We start from the raw sequence: 27734 nt of genomic DNA on the forward strand, positions 1-27734 counted from the left end.
CTTATTTAAGTAATGGAAACATGTTTTGCCTGTCTCAGCATTTTGGGTTGAGGAAAAGCAAAGGTAAATCGATCTGCACTGGTTCTTTAACAAATGTTACTCTTTAGCAACAACAACCATACAAATACACACACACTCCCAAGAGCAAGAACAATAAAAGTCATAAATTGGCTTTCTAAATGAATTGTATTAGCATTTTAATGAAGATCTATAAACTTGAAGGCACAGAAATTACCTTTAGCTGTCAAGATTGAGTAAGCTGAAGGAACAGAAGCTGGGGTCATCTCTTCATCACTTGACAGGAGCCAAAGGGCAGTTCTCTTAGAAAATGTTTTGTAAAGAGCTTGAACTGGATGCCCCTATTATTGTATATTTATGGTCAAAATGACTAATTTATCAGCTCACAGCAAGAAGATTCTAAGAAACTAGGGAAATTTTATGCTTAGTAAAACTGCAATTGCTGTAATTTAATGACAAGTACTGGAGGGTGACTGGGACCCTGAGGACAGGAAGACTAGAGAAGATGAAATTAAAAATTTAACAACAAAAATAGACAGCTACTCAAGACTTCATAAGCACATACAGCACCCATCCACTGAGACCCAGCGCAGAGAGCCAAACACTGTCCTCACAAAATCGGGACTTGCTCTCACTGTGAGCCCTACTACCCACGGAGAGGAGACTTGCAGCTCCAGCCACAAATGTGCAGAGCAGAGCTTCTGCCTCAGCAAGGTCACCAGAGGACAAAGCTGTTAATATGTGGTGATGAGAGAGCTAAGATGGTTTGTGGTTTTACACACTCGAATGTAGCTTACAAAACACCAAAGCTTTTAGTGCTGCTCTCTCAAAGTCCCTTCATTTAAATTCCTCAATTTCCACATTCCTCTTGCTGCTGTTGACTCAGGTAAACGCAGCAGAGCTCTCATGGATTCACTGCTTCTAGCGAAGCTCCTCAATAACACGGATGGCATCAGACCACATCCTCAACGCAGGAACTGTTTGCACAAGGGATAACTTGTGGCTATTATGGAGCTAATATGAGGGTTTTGTGGTAACTTATTGTCAGATGCTAACACAGAAAGGACAGACCACAGAGTAGAGATGTCATTTAAAGATGCTATTTACAAAGTCAGGAGGATGTGTGGCATGCAGGCCACGCATGATCAAGCTGTCAGTAGCTATTACAAGGTAAGAAGCCCTACAGTCCCTCACTGATTTTGCAATGGAAATTCCCATCAGAAAAGAGTTTTAAGGACTGATGATATTCATCAAGCGGTTTATCTCTGAGTAAAGATGATCTTAGAGTATGTATTAGTTATGTCAGCTGGTGATATCCTGTTTTTTATCAATTTTTCAAAGATTAGTAAAGGCAATTTTTCTGAGACAGATTATAAAACATGCTAATAAGTGTAAGGTTAACTAAGGCTTCTTTTAAATTCAATAGTTTACTTAAAAAAAAATATTCCAAACTCTTTTCATAATTAAAAAAGAAACAAACAACCTCAAGCCAACAAACCCGTCCTCTGCAGAATCCAACTGCTATGCTTCAGTGGTGACTTGTGTGACACAAAGAGATTACAGACTTTCAAGGATGAAAGGTATTAATAGTAGCAACAATATATCACTCCTCTGTCATTTCAATACATGGGTGCAGCAGCAATGTAACACGCAAAGAGACGTGCATTTAAAAAGTCACACCATATTTTTAGACATGTAAATTCTTCTACATCTTAATGGTACACTTACACATACAGTGACAGGAGTCTAGCCCTTGTGGCTTTTACAGTGGCTCGACTATAAGCGTTATCCATGCATCGTTCTCATTGTGAGAAACAACAAAACTGAATTTAAATGATGGTTTTTTAAAGGAATTACTGATCTGCAGTTGAGGCAAAAGCAAAAAAGGGCAAGTGTGTTGTAACATCCTAAAGCATTCAGGCTCCATGCAGGGGATAAGTGGAAAAGTGAAAACTTGGCAAGGCCAGGCTGGGGACTGAGCCAGGGATGCCCTCCCAGGGGCTGGCAGTGATGCGGGGCCAAATGACACTAAGAGGAGCACAACCTCAGTTTGGGGTGCTCAGCACCTCTAGAGTTGTGTAAATGAGTCCCTGAGTACCTGCCAAGGCAATGCCACCACCCCAAGATCCCTCATCTCCTCTGCCTTAGAGGCATAATTCAGCATGACTATATTTTGGGAATAACATTTTAGCTCCCACAGGAAAGAGAAGGGAGAAAATGTTGATCTCTGATGCAATTATCAGTTTCTGAAGCCTTTGTTCTAAAGAGACAACAATAGTTTGGATTTCCTGTTAAAGACTAATTATATGGTGAAGAAAAGTGAATACAAAAGTTCAGTAAAATTATAGCTTAATGCTCAACATAAATTAGATTTCTCACAAAACAATGCTTATGATCTATCCACCCTGCTTAATTTAAAAGAGGTGATTATTATCTCCTCACAGAACAACAAGCAAAATTAACACCTCTTTTCCATTACTGGCTGTGTTTTAAGGTTGTTATATATCTATCGACACAATTAATTTTAAACTTATTTACTTGTCCCTCAGAGAGAGTAATTGGGCAACTGAGAAAACTAGTGTCCATCACAGAACAGAAAGTGATGCTTGCAGCACATTGTCTCCATTTAGGAATACTTTAATCTCAATTTTCCGTATTTCTTAAAGGTAATGAGAGTTCCAGCTAAGAGCTTGTTTCTTCCTCTCTCAGTCATTTATCTGAAGTTTTTGACATTGATGTTTGGAAATAAAAACACTAGAAAGCCTGTGCCTTAACTGTGTAACCTACATCTTTAGAGCTCTGGATGAGTGACAAGAACTAAATACCAGAGTCTTTATGCTAAGAAGTGATGTATTAGGAGAGGAAGTGGAGCGTGGAGGCTCTGAAGACAAAAGATGTTTCTGATTTGGGGTGTTACAGACTTTTGGCATATAGACTCATGCTACAGGCCTGCCTTTTGTAAGCTCTGAAGATTCACAGGTGGAGCACAAGTCCCTGGAGATACTGAAGCAGTTTATGGCAGTTGATCCTAGAAGTCAGAAACCAAAACCTGTTCCTCTCCATTAATATGATTTTCTCAGGCCTTTTTGAATGCTGAGAGATGTGTGTTTATGTCTTGGTGGAATATTCTTCCTCTTTGCCACCTGGAAATTAAGGGTACAAAAAGGTGTCCTGAAGGCTGAGGGAACATGCTGTAGCCAAACTCATGACACAGCACTTTGTAGGAGGCAAATACCTGGCTGAATGTGAGGAATAGCTGGGAATTAACATGGCAAACATATTACAGTGTAGGCAAAATGGGACAGCCCTCAGCACTATCACTAGCAAAAGCTGAACAGCACTGGCTTGAAAATCGTATCTTCAGCCTCTGTCTGCTGAAAGCTAAATTCCCAATATTTCTCTGTCAGCTCCATGCAGTGCACAACCCTGACTCCAGAGCCATTTGCCCACAGAAATATTACTTTTTTCTTCCTAAGAAGTGAACAAATATGTCCTTTGTGTCAAAAATCATCTATTTTGAAAACAGGAAGAAAATCTCCAAATTTTGTACTGCCAGGTTCAATTTGAAGTGTGTGGAAGGGATTGTGTAGCTGTAGAGAAAACTTCCTCCCTCATGTCACATCAAAAACTGGACAGGACTCTACCACAGTTTCAGCTCTCAGTGAAGGATGTTCATTCATTTGGAAATGATCATCAGCCCACATCAGTTCCCAAGGAGTCCTCCAGTAGAGAACTCTCCTGCAGCAATTTCCTAACCTTTCCTATTTCCTGTAATTCGATTTCTTTGTTAAATCCTTTAGATTTGGCTAAAGAACGAGGTAACTTTGTCAAACTACAAGAAACATTTTGTTGGTATAATGAACTTCTACAGCTAGTGTAAAGCAACGTGGCACAAAATCCATTAAAGTAGGATTAATGAGGGATGGCAGCAAAGACTGAGGAAAGAGCTGGATGAATGACTGGCTTTAGCTCATGTGTCAGTGCAGCACAGCAACACAAAATGCAATAAGGCATCTGTAAGAGGAAGCAAAACCCTCAGCACAACCTGAGGTATTCAGTGTGATAGCATCAGTTATGACAATCTCTTTCAGTAATCATGTGAGCACTGCCTGTTTCCAACTTTATCTAGCTTCAGTCAACATAAGGAATTAACAGAGTTTTACACAACTGAAATAATGCACTCACTTATTGTTGATATGAAACTTAGTTCTGTTCATTAAAAAAGAAAAAAAAACATTTGAGAGCACAGGTGAGATGAAAACTGTGAAGTTGCTTCAGACAGAAAGTTTTGCAACTTTCTGGACTGTCACAGTTTTTCTTCTCAAACATTGCTTCATTGGTTTGCACTTTAATTCTGGACAAGCAAACTCTTTTTATTTTTTCTATTTTAATTTTTATTATTATTCACTGACAGAAGTTCAAAAATATTTGATATAATTTCTGTGACTTTTAAGAATGAAAATTTCATTGTATCAGACTCAATTTTAGTGTTTGTTAAAAGCAGTGAGGGAGGACTGCAGCGCGCTTGCTTGTGATACATAAATCACAGGGAGAAGAATTGGCAGAAAGTTTAACAGAAGTATTTAAAAAGTAATAAAAGAAAGAAATGCAATAAAAAAATATAGGCCCTGTAATAAGAGGGAAACTGGATTTTTTTTTAAAGAACGCTTTCTACCAACAGGTCCAGCACAAAATATTAAAGCTGACAGTATGTCAAACATGGAACAGAACTGAGTATTGATAATGACAATCCATTTACACAATCTTGTGAAAAAGCTGATGACTCACAAGTCCATGTAAAATACCACATAGAAAGGTTTTGTACCTTTCTGTCCCATGGAGCTTTTTTCTGCCCTTACTGGAAGTTGCTTTAGAGAAACAGGAGAACAGGATAAAGAGATTGAAGGAGCGGGTAACTGAAGAGAGCTGTGCCCCATGACTACCAAATTTTACAGTGTGACAAATGTTGTTATAGAGCTCAGGAAATATGAATAATCTCACTGACATCACTGGAACACTTCTGACTTACAAGGATATTGAATTTTGCCCAAATAGCTGTAAAAGAATCAATAAACACCAATCCTCAGATATGTGGCAATACTCACGGATATAATGTATTATCACTGAATGCTTGCAGCTATTTCATAAAACCTGTGCAGTGAGTGGGAAAAATATGTAATCCAGTCTTCAAAGTAACTTTTCTTCTGCTTTTTCTGAATGATCATCTGTAAAAAAGCTGTCTCTGAAAGATTATCTTGATTCTGTTATTCCAAATTCTCGAACAAAATCTTCCTACAAATCTTGCTGTACTTATCTGAACAGAAATCTTTAAAGCCTACCAAAAGGAAATTAAATTTATTCAAATATAAAGATATGTTAAAAATACTCTTTTCCGTAATCCAAGAACCTAATGAAAACATAGTCCGGCTTATCACTTTAAAAGGTAAATCAGACAGGGAACAATTTTGTTTTCATTTACTCAGTGTGTTTGTGGCAACTCTAACTGCTCTGGAACAACAAATTCTGCTGGATGTTGTACAATAAATGGCAGTCCCAAAGATCTAGAGTTTAACCCTTGCCATTGAAAGAGGCAATTTTCCCTGATAATACAACAAGGCAGCTCACCTTACTAACAGAAACATTCAGCCTACAAACACCAGTGATACAGTGATCTCAGAAGAGAGGAGAAAGAGCTAAAAAAAGGTTTATCAGCCTCAGTTTTGGTGGGTCACGTGCAACAGTTTTTTGGACAACACTGCTACATTCGAGACTGATATTGAGTTCCTTAAAAGAAATGTTATCACATTTCAATAACACTGTACGTTATCTGTACAACAGCACATCATCTGTGGCATTCACTGCTTCTGACTGTCAACTATTAGCTGGTGATCACCTTCCTACTTTGACCTCTTAGACGTTACTATACACTTTCTATACACTTTACCATATCTTTTTTTTTTAACCATATGGTTTGTAAAAGAACTTAGCTACATGTTTAAAAAATCACAGCCATTTTTTAAAATTGATGAATTTATGCAACAGCAAGGGATGGGATATTTCTGACAACACTTTGATAACTAAGAGCTGGGCATTGAAGCCTGAAATAAGTAGTATAGGGCATATTAAAGATCAAGGGGAAAAAGAAGCATCACTTGGGAAACGCAGCAAAATGGGAAGTTCAGGATCTATTTCACTATCAAAATTTAAAGGCATCAAAGGAGGAACCATTTGTCAAACATTTTGTGTATCTGTGATCTGTGCATCATATCTGATAACTGAAATTGTGTGAACTTTTCTTTATTTTCTGTTATTTAGTCCAACATGCTGTCTTTACAAGTGAAAAATAAGTATCCATTTGTCTCTCCCATTTGTCCTTTTCTCTTCCTGTTCCCCCTTTCTTACACCACAGTCATGAATGAGGCTCTGTGGCCTAAATGATGCTGTTGTTGACATCAGTTTCACCCTTTTGTTTTACAGTGTTTCCTGACAGAGCCTGGGAAGGACCATAGTGAAGTGACTCAAGTGGGACTGGGACAGTTTCCTGGAAACATGGGTTTGCAGAACTAAATGGAGAAAAAAAATCTAAATTTTTTTGCATCAATGAAACCCCTGCAAACAACAAACTATAATCTGACGAGAAATTACATGTCACATTAAATACAAGGTTTTCTAATTAGGTGTTTCCTCTGCTCCTCTTCAAAGACTACAGAAATATTAAGATATCCACAGCTGCAGCACAAAAAGGTCTTCCAGATGTAACATTTGACATATCACAATATTTCAGAAATAATGAACTTCTGCAAGGAATTAACAAATGTGAATTTAACCACAACAGATACTCTACCTACTTTTCTTGATCTTACAAAGTCTTTGTGTCATCACAAAGCGTTAGGCTCAGTCCTGCTCTTGTAAAGTCCACAGCCACAACTCTGCTAAATACAGGAGTTGAAACAACATCCTTGATAATCGAGTTTAATATTAGCTTTGCCATTTTTTGCTAGTGTAACTTTTGAATTGTGTTCTTGAACTACCTGAATGTGTTACCAATGTTTTAAATACACTGACGTTTCCACTTTGTTGTAAAAATAGGCTTTTAATACTACACAGTATTTAGCAATCTAGTACCAAACATAAGTTTGATATCAGCCGTGACATTATTTAATTTTCAGAATCACAGAGGTTAAAGCTCACTGAACTATAAACAGTTGGAAACATGGAGTGTAATCCCAAGGCACAGCTCTGCACAAGCTGTAATTTAAATCATATTGCATGCTAAGCTGAAAAGGCAGTGCAGGTCCCAGAGGGCATGAATAAATCTGCAGTCACTGATTTGCCACACACATTTGTGTTGGGATTCTGTAACTGTGCAAATGTGATGTCTTCCTTTAGAGCAGAGGACCTGTCATCTACTGAGATTTGTAATTAAATAACCCAAAGAACAAAAGCAATTACTCAGCCCTACAAATATTCCGGCTGAAACGTGCGCGATTTCATGAACAAAGAGAAGGGGAAGTTCCGGAGACAGAGAGAAAGGGAGGCTTTGAGTCTGTGATAATTCATCTGTGCCTAGTGCTAGTGAGGCTTTAATGTATAGAACAGGTATTCACATACCTGCCCTACTTTGAACTAATAATTCCGTCACCACAGACTCCTCTGTGAAAGTGGATGTTTCTCCAGCTAAGGAGCCAATTATGCTTCCAGCTGGCTCCATGCCACCTCAGGTGCCGGCTTTGAGCAATCAGTTGTGTTAATTGCAAGCAACACTAAATGCCTTTTGGGACAAGCAATTCACGGTTCAGGAATGTTAGTGTGAAGGGGGTAGGTTCAGCCCCATTACCGAGAACAAATCACAGAGTTTGCACAGGTCGCAGGCTAAGAGTTGGAATTTTATGGAATGGGGGAAAGAGGTGGGAACAGACTAAGGGGCTGTGTCCTCACATCATTAACTCTGCTGGGCATCTCAGCTAATTGATGGGGTGAGGGCTATGTGGCAGGCTGTGTGGAGCCCTTCATATTTTCAGCTTGGCAGCTCTGGCCTGCCATTCCCTTGGGTCTGCCAGGCATTCTGATCCAGGCCAACACAGCTAAGACATTGGTCCAAGAGAAGATACCTCAACCACCCATGAACACGGGCTCCTTCACTATAGTTGGTATTTTCTTTCTTTCTATTTTTCTTAGTGGGAAAACAATAGTTTTAAATATGCATAAGGATTGTTTGATATAAAGAAAATATTATACAGATGATAGTAATACTGAGTGCCAAAAATGGATGATGAAGGGCAAGCATATATAAAAAAACAGCCATTGAAGGAATGAAGAATAATAATGAAATGAGAGGTATAATAATAATAATGAGTAGAAATCAGTTCTCTGCTGCATAGGGGTCATTGTCATGTATTATCAGGTACAGATGTGGCCTGTTGCATTTTTTAGTATCTTTTGACTCACTACCTTGATAATAAGCTTTAGCCAGTCATTTATTCATAAGCATGGATTTCTAATGTATTTGTCCATTAGCCTCCACACCAGCACTATATAGAAGAAGAGCCCTGCCCAAATATTGGAGGTGATGAATGGGAAGCTTGGATTGAATCATTAGAGATAAAGGGAGTCAGTGTGTGGTGGGGAGTGGGAGGAACTGGTACAAACCTCAGTCTGCAGGTGCTTAGAAACAGCGTGCAAGCTCAGGAAGTCTCTCTAAGACCCTTTAGAGGCTCAGTCCCTGGTGTCCCACATGGATGAACAAAGGAAACTTCTTAAAACAAAGCCATCTTATTTCTCCCGTTAACACAGACTAAAACATTGCCAAACACTTTTGCTCTGAAGCTGTGAATTTCATTAAATTCAATGCAACTCGCTCAGCACTCTCTATTTTTGTGTGGCTGAAACCTTTAATTCTCTCCACACCGCCTCACGGCCAGCGTGCTCCAGTCACATCACACTTAACCTTTGCCTTGGCTTCTCAAAAAAGAATTTGTTTCACTCTATTCATGGCTTGAACAGTTTGGCAAATCGCACTCGAGCACCGCGCTGGGCCTTTATATTGAACACACTAATCTGATTGTTTTTCCACTCTACAAACTTTGGGTCAACAATCAAGCTGCTGCCAGAAACTAATTAATTTGCAAACAGGCCCCATTTTCACAGGGGGAGAGCTTTTGAAACCTATGTCAGCAGAGCTGGTCACACCATGGTGACATGCATTGTCATGGCATCCACTTTTCTGGGTAATTCTCCTCACTAATTTTTCACCACACACATGAACTCAAATTACCCAGTCAACAGTAAATCTCTATTGAATGCCCACCAAACTCTGAACGTGGTGGCCTGAGAAGAGGAAATTGGTATTGACAGGGTCAACACTCATTAAATTGATGGCTAGAGCAGAAGGAAAAAAACACAAAACAACACAAGAATGCAAAAAGAAAATTCGGATGTATGTCATATCCCAATAAAGGGGGCTGTAACAGACCCACTCCTCCTTTGTTTAGATCAATTAGTATTCTGCTGTGTGACTCCTACAAACAGATTTCTGCTTAACTTTTCTGAAAAACTGGTTAGTGACTTTTGTGAACAAGAAAGGAGGCACAATTTGGTAGTTAAAAGGCACTGGTTTTCAAGCATCAGAACTGTGATGAGCTCTCACAGAGATCATGGGAAACCTACTTGAATTTGCAAGGTCTGTAACACAGAGGCTTTGTTTTTGGAATCCCACCACCTAATCTGAACTTCCCTTTTGCTTAAGCTGATTTGGATCTCTGCAAAAATGTTAATTACAAAGAAACTGGTGATGTGCAATGTAAAGTGGGTTCTACACCAAAAGCAAAGCAAAATGCAAACTTAGAACCTGAACACTACTCCTTTTCTGGACAAATGACTCTTTTTTTTCCTACTGAGATTTATATCCAGGCAAAAGGGAGAGTCTTCCTATGGAGTGATGCATGTGGGTAACAGATAGAGAGATAGATAGCTAGATAGATAAATAATGTCTTTTTAATCATACATTAACTGAAGGTACTACACAAAGCTTTCTAGTAGAGGTTATTACCACTGCTTGAATAATATACTAAGTTTGCCCACCTTAAGTGGGGAGACCATCACTTTACAAAGCTATCCACTGGCAACTCTGTAAGTTATCCACTGAAACAAATCCATAGAAAAAAATAATCCCTCTTAGGGTAAAAAAAAAAAAAAAAAAAAAAAAAAAAAAAAAAAAAAAAAAAAAAAAAAGAAAAAATGCTTTTTAGAGGAGATAGAATATCACTAGGATTATTGATAATTGGAAAATTGCAGATGTTTTTTATCAATGTGAGAAGGGCACAGAGCTCTGTTTCTCCAACAGCATGTGATCATGCTGATGGATTTTTACACAGCTCTTTCTGCTGAAAGAAGCAGATGAGACTTGGATTTATTTTTATAAAGGATGACTATAGAAAGCAACTCACCTGCATAATCAAATTTAAATCTGAACACCTAAATGATATCACCAGTTTTTCCCAGTACAAAGGAACATTGATTTATCCACATCCAGCATCTACCCAGAGCTTGTTCTGGCTCTTTCATCCAACTGCCTTCCAGAGAAGGCGATGGGAATGGCTGCACTCTCAGATCTCACCCCAAATGAGACTCATCAGGATTTACTGGGTTGTTAACCTGATACATGTTGATATTTTGACCTTTCAATTCACAATTGAAATATCTTAAAATTTAGCAATTTTAAGGCACATCATCAATAGACCAATTCAGTGCAAAAGAGTGCAGATCTCAAACTGGCTATCACTGGCAAATCTCTTTTTAGAAACACTATGCTGCAGGGATCTGGTTGGGAGTGAGGTCATATCCCACACTGCTTGTTTTAAGAACTATGAACTTCTTTCCTAAAATTGTACTTTATGCAGCAGAGAAACTTCTCTGGTCTCCAGTGGAAACAGTGAACAAAGAAATCTTAGCTCTACCATTATTTTTGATCTTATATGTACTATAAAGAGAGTCATAGAATGAATGAATTGAAGCAAAGCATGGCTTCTAATCTACACTCCCAGCTATTACATTTTTTGGTGTGGATAGTAAGGTTGATCAAGTTAAAACCAGAAATGGCCCTATGGTTAACCATGTAATATACACATATCCTAAGTCAGGTTCCTGGACTAACTTGTATCCTAACTTCCTGGAGCATACTGTGGCTATAGCTCAGACCAATATGTTTACTGATGCAAGTCTTCCTGCTCCAGGTCATATTCTCTACAGTGTCAGGAAGCCCTCAAAATGTGCAGTCAGACCAGGAGAATGTTCTCTGCTGCTTCATCTTTCCTACTTGCTTTTTCCTCTCCAACTTCGAAACTCGTCCTTTGGCTACTTTTACCATCTTTTCAACCTAAACAGAACAAAATATCATCCATAGTACTGATATTTAATGAAGAAAATTACCTAATCCTAGGCGGCAAGGGAGGGATAGAGAATGAGATGATCTTTTTCCTAGAAAGATTTAAAATAATTTCACTTGATGGAAGGATTTTATTATTTCTGCTTGTCTCCACCTACCACCTTCATGACCTTTCTCACACTCAGAGAAATTGTTAAGCACATTCTCTAGTTGATACTTGTTCTTTCATTTCTGAACCAAATGCTTCTTTTACTTTGTATAAAGATACAGTGAACAGTTATTTGACAGGTTCAACTGAATCAACTCGTTCAAATACTGGTTCAATCTTCTGGTCAAGTATTCAGCAGGGCCTTTGGCTTCCTGATCTGTAACCATTTCAGGTGAGTGACAGGATAAATGTCAAGTAATAACAATTAGAGAGATTTCAGAAATTCTACGTTTCTTCCAAGAAAGAAAAAAGAATGGGTTGTAACAAAATATGTGTACAGAAAAAGCTTGTTAGATTGCAATGAGAAAAACAACTTAAAATTCATACTCGATCTCTCAAATATGGATCTACAGACTTAAGGGGAAAAAAAACCTTGTAAATTGAGTTTGTGTGCCATTCTGTTCACAGTATTATGCCATCGTCACCATAGTTTCTGAGCACTCCCTAGCATTGTGTTAGGTGACATTAGCATTTGTCACACATGGAATTTATCACTGTGAAATTATTTATTACTATTCTTAGCAATGAAGATAGTGGGAATGGGGGGTGGGAGGACTTATTGAGTGAGAAATGAGACTTGCATATATGGACATGTTTTGTTCTACAAGGGCTGGAGCTGTTCATGCTCCTGTAAGCCGTGGTGGGAAAATGAAAACTCAGTCCACACTACAGCCTGCATGATAGGACGTATCAGCTGTTCAAATATAGAAATGCCTATTTTAAATGCAAGAAATCCTTTCACAGGAAAATTAACACCAAAAGAAAAACAACAAAAAAATGACATGCACAAAAAAATTTCCCTCACTGTTTTCACTCAATAGGTTTTTTAAACATGTGCTTGTAAATTCATGGTAATGCAGACCTGGAAGGACTTCTTAGTCTACTCACTGTAATCTCTTGGGATGTCAGGCAAGTGTGCTATACAATAACACATAAAATGTTACCTGAGTTCCTCTTAAAATCACTGACCACTTAAGCCTCACTGACTACTTCTATTGGACAGCTTTTTCTAATTTCATTCCCATCATAGTTTAAGACTTCTAATATGAAGATTAAATAAAATCATATGCAGTTCACACTTTTTAAAAAATATGTCCTTTATTTAAATAGCTCTTCTCTTGATGAAGATTTATTGTATTTGTAGCATCCATCATCTCCTTCCTCCAATAAGATCTTAGATGTATTTTATGAAACACCCCCAGGTTCAGGATGGTTGTGTTTTGTGTCTCTGTTCCACAGATCATACCTGTATTTTACTGCATGCTGTATATCTGCATTGAGAGGTGAGCTGGAAAATGGAAAACTAGGAAGGCATTTATGGACAAGGGAGTGGCACAGCAGAGGGGGCCATCAGTGGCTACGTATAGGTAGGAAAAGGGTTTGGTGTGGCTGACCAAGTAAGTACAGGCTCAAGGATCAGAGTATGTACACACCCAAGTCTCAGCAAGAGTAATTAATTTCTAACATTTTGACACATTTAATGCATGTTATTAGAGAGGTAAAAATCCTATAAACTACCTGAAATCTTTTCTTTCTGTTGCCATACATTAGTCTACTGTGCAATACATATATACTCAAAATCATGAATGTGTAATACCAATGCTGGGACATTCAACGAACGAAGTGTCATAAGTGGAAACAAGACAAAGTGATGTCTACAGTTCTGTTTGAATGCCAGGAAACTATCAAGTCCGTGTTTCCTGCCTTGGACCCTGTTAAATTTAAGAGGGCATTTTCTTTTTTATTGAACAGTCGCTCAGCTTCTATAATTCTCAGCTGTTTATGTAACCGTAAAGTAAAGATTACCAAGGACAATAACCTCAGGGGACTAAGCACAGTTACTACTCCACTTTAAAAATTAAGCCATGGAAAGTATGCTAAAATAATATCACAGAATGGTTTAAACCCATAAAAAGCAAGGAAATTCCAAGCCAAGTCTGGAAATCCAGACTGACAATCTCCCTTAACCCCAGGTCTAGTAAAGAGGGTGAGCGAGGCCAGTATTTCTGGGGTGCAAACCAGATTCATAGTACTATCCTAATGCAGCTTTTGTGATTTCATTTCCTTTCAGATTTTGCTCAGCCCAATCCTGCTTTGCTTTTAAAATAAATGTTTATGATTATTCATTTTACAAAATGTTAACAATTTAAGGCCAGATCCCCTGTGCTCAAGTCAGAGAAGATAGAGCAGCTTTAAGCTCTCTCCTTCCACTCCTCTAATCTTCAGCTTGAAAACTGCCTTGGGTGCATTGCCTTTGCATTGCTCAGCATTTGCTCTGGTAGACTGCACTGCCAATTCTGCCTTCTTGCCTCCAGCCATGCCCTCAGCCCTTGCACGAAGGCGCTGGGGATGGTGTACAGCAAACGCTGCCTGCTGTGCAGCCAGCAACTCCCTGGCACCAGGAGAAGCTGCTCCCACTGCTCAGGCCTCTACTCATCTTTTTTTTTTAACTTCTGCAGCAGTTCATGGATGCAAGACATGATCCATGCTTCTTGAAAATAACTTTATGCCTCTGAACTATGAGAGGCAACAGCACATTTAAAGGGAATCATGTACTTGCTGATAGGCAAGACTTTGTAAGATATATGTATAACATCAAGGCCGTTGCTCCCTATAGTAAAGCTGTACAGATTTTTTTCAACTTCAGATTTTTTTTTCTGAGAGTTCAGAACAATTCTTGACCCTCACTGGGACTGAGTTAGATTGCCAGAGCTTCTTTTGTGCAGAGTAAACTCCATGCACATACCACAGGAGCCAGTAATGTTCGATGTGTGCATGAACATGGCTTATAACAAAGCATGTGATTCAGTCTGGGGCACTGAACTGCAGCTTTTCACGTTCATGACTTCCCTGAGCACCAGCTTATTTTACTGTGTTTTTGCAAATGCTTCCTTGTCACATCTGGCCAACTCTATATCAATAATTAAATATACACGGCTGCAGTGACTGATGTATAGTTCCCTAGCTTCTAGATGAATGCCCTGACTACATGGCTATAGAATCAGTCTCTCTTGTTTTATTTGGCTTGGTGACTGTTTAATTATTTATACAAAATGAAAGCTTTAGAAGCCTGTGAGTATTCCATATCTCTTAGAGACTTAAGAAGTCTTTAAGAGCTGCTGGTCAGCACCTTCCCTTGGGCTGGGCACAGCTCTTTTCCCCAAAACATACAATTTCTGTAAGAAGGCTGAGCATCTCCAGAATGTGACCGTGCAATCTCTATAGTAACTCTGTGTTCCTGCTTAAATCCATAAGCTTAACCACTCTGTGTAATGTTGTTCTACTTTGATGCCAGTTCAGGGCAAGACAATTTCTGGGAAAAGTTTGCAAGCTCCTCACATGCAACTGTCTTCTCCTCTCCATTTTTGGTACCAAACAGCTCTGCTTTCTGCACCCTGTCAGCTCTGACCTTAGCCTTAGTATGGAAAAAGCAGCTTAGCTCCTTCTCTGACTGAAGTAAACACCAGCAAGGTCTCAGAACTGGATGCCTCATCATCTAATTAATAGACTCTACAGGGATGAGAATTTGTCTCTAAGTTTTATCAGAACTGTTGTTCTGCAGCTTTCAGGATATGCCCCTTAGAATACTGTTTTTTTCACCAGAGGCTAAGTACACTGTAAAAAGCAACTAGGAAAGCACCACTAGAAATACACTGCGTAGAAATACATGTCTTTACTAAAAATCTTATCAGGGTCTGCAAACTTAAAGTTCAAAAATAGTTTGTATAGATCTTTAAGAAAGCAGTGAACACTTCATTCTTCAATGAGAACTTATTAAAAGCATATCCACTTTAAAGACGTGCAAACACAGAGCTTCTTTTATAATTATATTTTTAAAATGACAAAAGCAATAATCAAAAGACTGGCATGCCTGCAGAGTTTCAAACCCAAACTATTATCATTTTTGGATTTCCACGTTAGATGCTGAAATTAGGAGAGCTGTGTGGAAAGGCTGCCAGGATTTTATCACTGGGAAATTAACAGTAAAGCTTCAGAACCTCTAACAGGAATGTTGTAGCTCAGATTTTAGGCCAATCTTTCCATAATAGGAAAGTAAATGTTTTAAATTGCAGCAGAGAGAGAGATTTCAAAAATGTACTTAAGGATCATTCTCCATTAAATTATGTACAGTTATGAGAATAATTTCTAAAGGTTTCAATTTGATTCTTATCTTGTTTTAAATTAAGTTTGAAACTTTCCATACAGGAATATAGTGCAAGAACTTTACTTAGGATTGGAAATCACCTTCACCCCTGTCTTTCTACCTTTATGCTTAGTTTGTAAAGTACTTAAATTCAAGAAAAGCTTGAGGTTCATCAGCTCCCCACCTTGAGCACAAAGCAGTTGAGGTTTCTGCACTCTGTCAGATGTAACCTTAGTGCTAATTTGGGAAAAGCAGTTCTCACATTTAGTGCTGAAAGACTGATAACCACATCCACAACGGAATGAGACATTTTCAGCAGTGAAGTACAGGGTCTGTGGACAATGGCTGTGTATTCCCACTGCATAAATCCTCCTGACTCAGCTGTCATTGTGCAAATCTACTGCACAAAAGCAGATTTTGCTTGCATGACTGGGCTTTAAAATGTCATCATGACTATCATAACAAAAGTTGATGGTGATCATCTTTAACACATTATTACTCTACCAGCTGTCAAGATAGATGGGTATGTCTATAACCCTTGTACTTTACTGTTTCCTGAAGTCCAGAAGTCTTGTTTACTGTCATAATAACATCACCCAATGAATAAAATTTTTGAGTTACTGGGTAAATATAGATTGTAGAACTGAGACATTGTAGACCTGACTCAGTTCTCCAGACAGATAGTAGTCCACATGAATTGCAGTAAAACTAAATTCAACGGGATATACATCAGTTTCATAAATTTTTCATATTAAAATACGGTTCCACAGTTGTCATATACACAATTACATGATATGTGTATCCAATGTATGCTATATATAGAGTTAATCCAACTTGCAATAGCATCTTGTGGTTTTAATTATGAGTAAGGGATTGATGTTGTGGATTGTATATACAGCTGATGCGATATCCAGTTTGATACCAGAAGGTCTTCACTAGCTAATTACAAACTGTGTTTTAAAACATACTCTGCTCTTACACATTAAAATTTGTGTGAACAGTTTGCACTAAATTGCAAAACCACATAAGAAAGCCTGAGCCTCAGCAGAGACATAAATAATATGGCTAGGAGCAAAAAAATGTCTAAGAATAAAATAATTTGTGAATTCAAAAACAGGAGTGCAGGTGAAAGCTGTATGTACAGCAAAATAGAGCTACTTAATTCTTAAAAAATTAAAATTTAAATTAACTCAGCAACTACAGTTAGTATTACTTAATTTGAATGTCAGCTTTTTCAGACAATGAATTCTCATTTCCAAAATGCTCATTTCCTTGTATAGCTAAAGCCAAGTGTAATTCCATTTGAGCTATTGGAAACCTGACTTCAGTAGAACTTGAATAAAGTACTCAGATGCATTCTAAAGTATTTTGGTACACGAAGCCAAAATCAGATTTTCTCTGAAACTATCTTTCCCTCCTCAGACATGCAAATAAACAACCACAGGTTTAATTACTACTATCCATACAATAATATAAGCTATTGTGCCTTGCTAAACTATTGGGTATTTTGAAACCAAATCATTTGGAATCCCCAGGACCTTTTTCTCTTTTTCCGAATTCTTGACAACTTTGGCTTGCTAATGAAGTTCTGCTGGTTGACTTTCTGCTGGGTGTGGCCAGTGTCTCCTTCAACCCAGTAAAAATTAAACCTTGTACAAGGCACAGTCCTGCCCAAGGCTCTGGAGCTACTTTGTGTTCACGTGTGGTTGATGCCTCAAGCCTTGAGCTTCTGTCCAACTTGCATGACTGTGCTGCTCATAGTGCCTGTGTGTGTTTTAAATTTAACCACCCTCACAAATCTCAGTGTAATTAAACCAAAAAAATGCTTATTTATAAATCAATTTTCATTAGTTTAACTGGTTTAAGACAGAATTCTGCTCCTAATAAAAGAGGAGTCTATATGTCACAGATGTTGCTGGAGCTGTGTGCTAGTCTTTAATGGCTGGATGAGTGTAACCAGAGAAATGTACATTTTACATACCATTTAGCCACCGAGAGTCGTGCTGCTCTGTTCTGATGGGATGGTGATGCCCCAGAGTTCGGAAAATGGCAAAGTCCCTGCCCATGAAGTCTGCTGCTGTGCCAGAGTACAGTTCTCCATCTGTGGGAGGACATAATTGTAAGCAACATTCCTCAATTTTCCAGTCATGGTAAGTCAGAGAAAGCTGTCATATGTTCATATTTCACTAATAGGGATAATGAGTAAATTACAAAACAACAAGCCATATGCAATGTATTGTCATTGAAAATGGAGATTAGACCCAATTTCTCACTGCAGAGCTTAATTGCGACCTCTCACAAATGAGCTGTATCTGCTGACTGCTGGTGCACTTTGCAAAAATATGTTTGAATTCTTAGGCTGAAACAGTATCAGCCAGTGCACCTACCCTGGCAGGCAGGAGTATGCAGCCTCAGGTCAGAAAACCTACCTAACTGTAAAATTTCCCTGTTTAGAACAGCAGTTTGGTCTGGAGACTTCCAGAGGTTCCTGCCAACCGACTGGGTTTATGTGACCCTGGGAACTGAAGAGTCCAGCTCAGTCACTTTTGGTTCAGAAAGTCCTTAGGTCCCTTCCATTTTTCCTATAGAAATTATGTGGTTTTTACTTTGTCTGGTTTGAGGGGTTTTTTTTGTTTTTTTTTTTGTTTTGGGTTTTTGCTTTGGGATTGCTGTTGTTGGATTTTTTTTTGTTGTTGCTGTTTTGGTTTGGTTTGTTTTTTACTCTTTTTTTTTCTGAGCAGATCCTCAGAGAACAGTATATTTTACAGGAAAGACAGAACATGCCTTTCACCTTTGGCCACCTTTATAATTGTGCTACTGGCAAAGGGCAACAGCTAAGGGAGAGAATAAACGAGATCATTCCCTGCTACCTTGACTCCCATGCATTTCACAGTGAAAAACTGAACTAAAAATTGACCTATGATACTTCAACCCAAAAATGGCTCATACACAGCCTAGCTGGAGATGAAACTCATCCCAGTGTCTCCTTTCTCAGACAGCTAGAAGTGCCACAGAGGAGACAGAGAGAGGGAGAGGGAGACTGTCTAAATTCTAAAGGAGCAGGTCAAGTTAAATACCTGCCAGCTGGTAGAGAGTGTAATAATAATAAGGACATTGTAATGAGACCCACAGAAAAGAACCAGGGATTAAAGTACAGCACATATCTTTCTGACATTAATTTAGAGCTTGTCCATGAAATCACTCTGAATCAAAAATGCTAAAAATGCATTTTTAAAACTGTGTTCTACATCTGTATGTGAAATGAGATAACCTACCCTGTACTGTTAAAATGGAATTAAAAAGCATTATTCCTTCCAACTACTACTTTCAAGCTACCCATATTACACAGGTCCCTTGTGAAAAAGACAAGTTTGAGGATAAAATAACTCTTTCTTTAGCTAAGGTAATACATTTTTCATGGTCATGATGAACTCTACCATATCCCCATTTTAAAAAAAGCCTTTTAGGAAACAATTTTATCATTTTCATGGCAATTTTAGGTATTTCCATGGCAGGACAACCAGATCCAAGCATGTCTGTTGGATATCACTGGCATCTTTTCCCCTGAACACTGACACCATGAAATCACCAAGTGAACCTACAGTGGCTCTGTACCATATGGTAGTCATGAAAGTCAGGAAGGGTGAAAACATGATAGCGGAAAGGCGTGGAATTGAATGAATTCACAGCAGACATTGGAAGCAAACAGACCAGTCATGCCCAGCAGGAGGTGTAATCAGAAGGGAAACAGAACAGCATATCATTAATTAACGATTTACCATTCCTCTATGTCATTTTCAACTTTTTTTGAAGGGGAGACAATCACTTAATTATAGTTATTATTATGTACAGAGTATGCAGCTGAGATTTTAAAGATCATAAAACCTTTTTGCCTGTGAAAAGGGCTTTGATGCTATGCTTAACCTTTCTTTAACCTTATCTTCATTTTCTTGTCTTTCAATCCCTAGTGAGTTCTGATAAATCAATAGAAATCAAAGGGGAATGGAAAAACCAACAAGGCCTATTTTTCTTCTTAGTTATCAACAGATCTAAAGGTCAATCAGTCACGAAAAAAATCTATATTTAATACTATATTGCTAAAATTAAACCAAATAGAGTTTGAAAACTAATTAAAATTATAAATTTGAAATATTTAGAATTGCAAGGTTTTTCTGACACCTCTGTTTAAAACTTGACATATAAACACCACTGGAAATGAATTTATTTTCCAGGCTGGACTCAGCTCAACCCAAGAGGACACTACAAGGCTCTTGTGGGTGACACATTTTCTTCAGTGGTGACAGTATAGAAGTTTTGCCAATAACTAGCTTCATCATGTTTCAAATGGGGAAGGGTCTGTAGAAAACTGTCTGACCTTTCTGTCATCCCTACTATGGCCCCTCCAAGTTTCAGCATACCTAGACCAGTGCCTGCAGTTTGAACTGATCTGCTGTAGTCATGCAAAAAGGGGATTTTGACTTCTTCCAGACAGAAATACCAAGGAATACCATTTATTTTTGTAAGGCTTTAGATAATTTTTGCAAAATTCAGGGTGAGCCTCAAGTCATGTCCCAGATGTGTACATCCTTTGAGTTAGTACTGTGCAAAAGCTATATGAGGATTTTGCCTCCTGTCTAGATAGAAGTACATTTATCTTTATTTCCCTGCACATATCCCTTCTTTTGGACTGAAATTTACTCATTGCTAGTCTGGAAAATTATTCTTTAATGTCATGGATAGTCTTCACTGTGTTATTTCTCTTGTCAGCAGTTTTAAAAGAAGTTTTACAAACTTTCAAGAGAAAGTGGAAATTAATAGTTTGAAAACTGACAAACATTTATCAATAGGAAAGAATAAAGGAGGGAAAAAAAGAAAACGACAAAAAAAACCCCTACAAAACAAAACAAACAAACAAACAAAAAAAACAACACAAAAAGTCACTTTGTATTTCCAGCCCAGCAGCACAAAGGAACTACTGTCCAGAACTAAGGATGGCCTTCAGTTGTTTGCATAGGTAAAAATATGTTTTGGACAAAAAGCACCTATTGTAAGGGATTAGCATGCTGACACACAAATGTAAACAGAAATACATATATTGACTTTGCTAAATAAAGAGGCAACAATTAAAGTCTATAGTAATGCTGATTTTTGGAGGGGAGGAACTATTTTTGTCTGTACTGTACATAAACAGCACAGAACTCTGAATAACTCCCAAAGGTCATGAGATACAAAGATGTTGAAAACTAAGCAACATGCATCCATTTGATAAATTGTTTCTATTCAGCTTTTAAATAAGATTGCATTCTGAAAGAAAAAAATGTGTGGAGAGTAAAGAACTGTAAATTTTCCTTTTGAAGTAGTAAGGAAGTTGAATGAACGAGGAATAGAGGCAAAACAAAGTCTTGGCTGTCACAATTGCACTCAATGGTAAAAGGGTTCACAAATGAACTCTGTCCTTGGTTAAAAGGTTTATTCACTAAACTTAAGATTTTCAGACATAGAGGTGGTTCGACTTCACTTCTTTTGAAGTCAGTAACTAAAATTTCCCACAAAGTACAGTAATTTTAAAATCTTGAACCTCATATGTACTTATTAGCTAATTTCTGAGAAACAGAGTACTAAAGTTCTTAACTGGTGAAAAGCCACTGTCTTTCAGATCATATTAATACATATTTGGGAGCATTAAGGCACCTAAACTGATATTTAAAAATGAAAAATTAAATAGTTTTTAATGTCTAAAATGAATTGTGAATTGTAAAAGGAAATAAAAATTAGTGAGACACAAGAGCAATAAAAAGCTTTAAGGATTCTGAATAACCAAGGCTTTTGAAAATCGCAAATGATAATTTCCTTAAACAAACTGATATTGGGAGAATGCTGCCTTCTTCCTTCTCTTTTTTTTTCCAGCTATCCCAATACAATTCTTTTAGTCTAACACATTCAGTGATATTTTCTTCTGTGATTATATTCCTTGGAAACCATGCTGCTTCTCATTTTCCTCCTGCACTGGAATACTCATGAGTGGTGCCCAGGGATTTCTTAGTCTCTACATTTCATGCATTAGCCCACTCAAATGGAGACTGTTTAGTTAGCAGCACATAGATGGGAATGGCTGCACAGTCTTACATTACTAGGAACCAGTTATATCACGTTCCCAGCTGGCATTTACTTTAGAGTAGGGTAGCAATAACCAACTTTAATGAACAACTGTTAAAAAAATAATGAAAAATGTTTGCAGGTGGATGGAACAAGGAATGTATACTGGAAAAATATTGGAACAATTTAATAATGATGAACTGTTTATTTTCGTCTTGCTTTAGTGTGGGTTTTTTTTTTTTTTTTCAAATACTATTGATTTTTTTAGGAGAGAGGGAAAATTGAAGATCCTCTTTACACTGGTGAGAGTTTGTTTCAGCTGAAATATAGCATAGGTCTCCTGGGTACTAATGGCTATTAAAGACCTTAAGTTAGTTTTTGCAAATTAACCTTCATGCTTTGCCCAAATTCCTACATTTCACTTACCAAAAATTTACTTTCTAGCTATGGTGTCAAAAATGTATTCTCCTTCCACACTTCGCAAAATATCTGTTTAGTGATTCTGATGGAGAGATAGTGTTTCCCTCCTGTATGTAACCATCTAAATTGCTCTTCTCAGCCTTTTTCTTACTTTCCTGATAGTTACTTGGAATTACTGATTATAACATTGCATTTTAATGAATGCTGGGGAATTATTTTGCATAGCTGCCCTCTTAAATCTTCGATAAGCCATGGTCACTTACGAGGACAAATATTCTGTCATGTGAAGGGCCAGGAGTAGCTGAGTTACAGCTCAGCCCAGGAGAAGAGAAGCAGCAGTGTATCCATGTCCTTGGTGTGACACCTTTGTGGTTTGGACTCTCCTCTGGCCCTGATGCTCACACTCACTGCTGCATCCCGTGCTCCCTGCTCTGGAGAGCAGCTGGACCAAACCTCCCCATGCAGTCCTTGCTTGGCCAGTTCATTCCCTGCTTCTCAACTGTTTTTTTTGGGGGGGGGAAATTATTTTGCCTTGGGTCATCATTTTGCCATAAAAAACAAGGGTTTTTTGGCAAAGAGAAGTTATTTTTAGGCAAACAACCAGTGGTGAATTTGACATACACCCTGTGCAATACACTCTCTGCAATACACACTCTGCAGAAAAGGGCTGAAGTAAATGCAACATCATAATTAGTAATGCAGTGTGGCTGTGAGGCAACTATAAGGAGGTAGAGAAAGAAGGCTGCTCGTGTTCAGGATGCAGGAATGCTAATTTTAGCTACACCCTGAGTTTTGTGTAAGTGACTGAAGTAGAAATTAGTCACTGGCTTTGAATGCTCAATTTGTACTATTTTCTACTGTGCTATTATACCCAGTGACTGGGCCCTGATTCTAAACAAATGATCATGCTCAGTCTATCATTTATTAGAAAGAAAGATACATGGAGTGAAAATTATAGTGACAAGAAGCGGGCTCAAGAAAGCAAAGATGTTTTAAAGACATGAAATCTAAGCCAAGGGAAGTAAGATAATCATATTTGTGATGGACTGAGTGAAAAAAAAAAGGAATGTGAAAAGTTAGACGCTGTTGACTTTGTGCAGTTGCATACCAGGTATACCATGTAATACTGGCTTGTCATCATTCTCTTTTTTATTGTATATTAAAGTAAATACTACAGCTATTCGCTTGAGAGTAGCTCTGCCACAAATTCAAGTTGCTCCAGGCACTAATTTATACGCTGGCCTTTTACACACACTCCTTTTTTTTTTTCCTTTTTGTTTGTACAGGGTACAAGTTTGAGCAAGATGTGGATATCTTTCCTGTTTTTCCTGTTAAAAAGTGTGTGTCCCCAGGTTAGCTCATCACCTGGGATCATTATGGGCTTCTAAGATGAGGAAATGAGGCACACTTAGGACTAAATTTTTGTTCTTGTCTATTTTGAATAGCTTAACTTTTAAATGCAATGTAAATAGAATAAGGGCAGATGGTAGGCAAGGCCTTAGGCTAACAATATGGACAAAGGCCTGAAGAAACCAATGTATCTCGTTCTGTGTCATTTCCTGAAGACTTCTGAGATAAGACAATCTCCAGTTTTCTGAAACTATTGTTGGATTTGAAGTTGTAATAAATTGCCAGAAAATTACATGTAAGGATGCTAAAGATAAGGTGGCTACACCTAGGCAGAGGTGTAGGGAAAGAAGAATCTGTTTCCTCCTAATTTACTCTCACAAAACATCTTCTTGCCTTTTTTGTGAAGGTGAAGTAATAACAATGAACATATTTATTTTAATTAGATAAGTTAAATCAATTTGATAAATTCAATCAATTGCATTAGTTCAATTAGATTGACACAGTCCAGTTGCTCCATATTTGCATATGCCATGAAATTAAGTATTACCAATTCAGAAACACTTCATTTATTTAACTCTTTTTGTTCTGGCCAGGAATTTAATTTTATTTACTGTCAGACAGATCTCTTCAACTGAAACATCACCTTAGGGCCTAGACCTGTGGCTGTTCATTGATCTCCAGCTCCCATGCAAGGTAAAGTTGGGTGACAGACATTCCTTGGCAGAAAAACAAGGAGTTCTTTATTCCTGCTCTCACTTAGCTCTCAGCTGTGCTTGTGTGACCACCAGTGTGGCCAGTCAGTAAACTGGGTGATTAAAATGCCTCCACCAAGATGTGAGGAGGAAAAACACTGAGCAGAATCAAGGTCCTGCAGGGGTATAAAGCAGCTCTTGTGACACCTGAATCTTGGTTTATACCTCAGGACACTTGGGTCAACTGTATTAAAAGTCAACCAGAATTACTTTAACCTGGAAATAAATTGCATAAAACAAACGCCTATCATAGGTGCTGCAAGGAGAAAAAAAAGAGCAGAAAAATGGTAAATTATTTACAGTGAATGCACATCTCATTGAACTTGTTATGTGGCACCTACCTACTAAAAGTGAAGCTGTCAGCAGTTTGGGATCATAAGGGCTTTTCCCCCGCCCATTTTCAAAATGTGACTCTTCCATTCTAAAAATGTTGTCCTGCGAAATAAATAAAAAAAATAAAAAGAAATTATAAAGAAGGAATAAGCAACATTATTTGATGAAAGAACACTAAAGTAATTTGAACTAAAAAGAGTGCAGTGTATGTGAGTCATAGTGGGGTTTGTGGCTTCAGGGAAGTCAAATTGTACTGGGGGAGGATCTGGTAAAAGTGCCCATCTCCTAATCAGTATGTGCTGAATGCTGGTCAAAGGCAAAATACACAAAAACAGTTTGTGTCTCTTCTGTTCCACTTCACAAATAATTTATTTTCATATTAATTGTCATGGGTTTATTGAATTTTTTTTTCTTTCACTGAGAATACATTTGAGTAATAGTAACTGAAGAAGCAGGAATTTGAAACTTTTATCTGAAAAAAGACAAAATCTACTTTTTACTGACTATTATTTTCTGAAATGTGCCTCCACTGTATATTAGTACATAGCATGATGCTAAATTCTGTTTTTCCTAGCCTGAGTATTAGTGACTTACTATTTTATATACATCCTTAAATCCAATTCCAACTGCATCAGAAAAGCATTATTGTTATTATTATTCTATTTTATTATCATCACTATTATTACTATTCAGTACCTTGCGATTAAACTTTTAAAATATACAGGCTGAGGGCAAATCATAGAGGAATATAAACCAAGATTTAAAAGGGCCTCAGTCAACACCAAGTCAAATGAAGGTAAATAAATCTAAAGCAATGGGCTTTTCAGTATATTTAATTACTTTAATTTTAACTGGGGGACCAATTCTGCCAATCAATTTGAATAGTATGTTTATCTTACGTTTTGCACTGAGGATAAAACTAGAAGAATAGATGCTCTTTGCACAGAAGTCTTCAACATTCACAGAAGACTTGTGAACACCTCAGCAAAACCTGCAATTTCCATTTCCCACCTGCACTGTGGTTCATTTGTACTGACACTTAATTAAGGCAAGGAGCCCTAAAGAGAAGAGATCGACCTCCACCTTGGCAGCAGCATCCTCCTTGGCACCCTGCCTTCCCTATTCTGCTCATCCACACTGAATCCAGGCATGGGCCAGGCTAGTGACCAAACACAATTCCAAATGGTCTTAATCTAAACCCACTGGGTCCATGATTCTGTAAGTCACAGGCTACAGATTTTATTACAGGCTTGTTCAATTACACCACACAAGCACATATCTCTGTGCATTTATTACATATTTTCAAAAAAGCATGAGATGGATTTCACCTTTCCTGCCATTCACTGAAGAAAAAAAAAGGGAAAATGAACTGTTAGGAGGATAGTCAGCCATGGCTTACTGCACTGTAAGATAAAAAGGTTGGACAGAGCTTCATGAAGTTTGGTCCCAGAATTCAAGCTGAATCTCCTAAGGTATGTTCTCGTACATGTAGCCTGCCTGATTATGTTTATACAGTCCTCCTGTATCTGTAGTATCTGACACAGTATTACATTTCTCTTTCCTGTTGTCTTTCTTTCTGGTTCTTAATAATCCAGACACATTCTTGCTTCTCTCCAGCTAACTAACCGCTCCTCCTAAATTATGAATAAATAATCCAACAGAAAAACATTTCTGGAATTCTACTGTAGGGTCCATATCTAGATCTTGCAAAATAAATGAAAGTAGTAAATTGACAAGAATGCTTAGCCTCAACTCCAATAATAGAATGTAGCACTAATGCTACAAGCTATTACTGAAAAATGTTATTTTTTCTTGGCATTTCTTCTCAGTAGATTATAATTGCTCAACCTGCACACCAATGGATATCTGATAAGGCTATAGAATCAGTGGCATGACAGTTAAAGCAGAATATATTCCCAAAATAATCCCATGTGTCACTATAAGACAAATAGGAAACAGATGTGGAAAGTGATTTGGTGTAGGAAGGATCTGATTTTTGACTGTATTCTTCTGGTTTATGTCACTGTAACTCTATTGATATTGGTGTGTAGAAGGCAAGAACAAGTGGAGACCCGGGTCAATGTAAGTCAGAGATGATCTACCTTTCTCTTTGTGTTTCTGGTATAAAACATTTGAAATAAGAGGCCTGAAAGGGAAATCCCACAGTGTTTTCACATTTCAGTTAAAAAGCAGTAAAGAGACACGTACTGTAAGTTTCCAAATTTATGGGTGAGTAATAATGACAATAAATACATCAATGTTAAGTGCCAAATAAATATATCATGGTTAGTCTGAGGCCCCAGGCAGTTCTGATAAACATGCTGTAGGAAGTCTAACCTGTCACAAACAGGGCAACTTGCCCAAACAGCTTTTTGGGTGCTGAAATCAAACTACCTCTATCTACAAACCAACAGAACATACAGGCAACAGAGGAATAAACTCTTTTCTACATACCACCTCCCATTTTAAAAGCCTAGGAAGCAATATGACTTGTGAAAGGTATTTGATCACACTAGTCACTTGTCTGCAGCATTTCCACCTATCAGTCTGCCTGGAGATAGAAAAGAACAAGGCTCTGCTCAGAGATTTAGGGGGGTCTTTGGACTATGTGAGTGGGGCTCTCTTTTGCACAGTATTGCAGACAAGAGCTGTCAGGTGGAAAGATTGCACATTGTTTTCAGAAAAATTCTGATCCGTTAATAATTTTGCTGCTTCTTGGGTTTTGCAGTTAATTGAATGCAAAGAATGGTACTGCAGTGAGTCAGCAAATGCCTGAGCCATAGACAGCAAAACCCACTCTGTATTAGACAAATGCTCAGTGTTGCAAAGTTTTATGAGGACTATTATAGAATCAAGGACAGGAATTCATGACAAAGCAAGATTGCCAGGTGGAAAAAAAGTTTCTAGAAATGCAAAAAGAAGAAAGGAAAAAAAATTCAAAGAAAGGCTTTTGTAACTCAACAATTAGTCCAATTTATTGTCTAAACCCTTTAATCAGTTGCACTGGCAGCCCAAAAGGACATTACAATG

At 37.9% G+C, this 27734-nt stretch overlaps 1 protein-coding gene across 1 annotated transcript in view; it reads right to left on the reverse strand.

Annotated features, from left to right (window-relative positions):
- The window catches only part of SEMA3A (semaphorin 3A), a 164970-nt gene that overhangs the window by 42787 nt on the left and 94449 nt on the right, over positions 1–27734 (reverse strand). The window contains exons 5-6 of the mRNA XM_014884314.2: positions 24713–24806; positions 17735–17854 (exon numbers count right to left, since the gene is read on the reverse strand). Coding sequence (XP_014739800.1) covers positions 17735–17854; positions 24713–24806 — 214 coding nt within the window. The remainder of the gene's footprint in view (positions 1–17734; positions 17855–24712; positions 24807–27734) is intronic.

The sequence above is a fragment of the Sturnus vulgaris genome, chromosome 5, assembly GCF_052056855.1.
Source record: "Sturnus vulgaris isolate bStuVul1 chromosome 5, bStuVul1.hap1, whole genome shotgun sequence".
NCBI lineage: Eukaryota > Metazoa > Chordata > Aves > Passeriformes > Sturnidae > Sturnus > Sturnus vulgaris.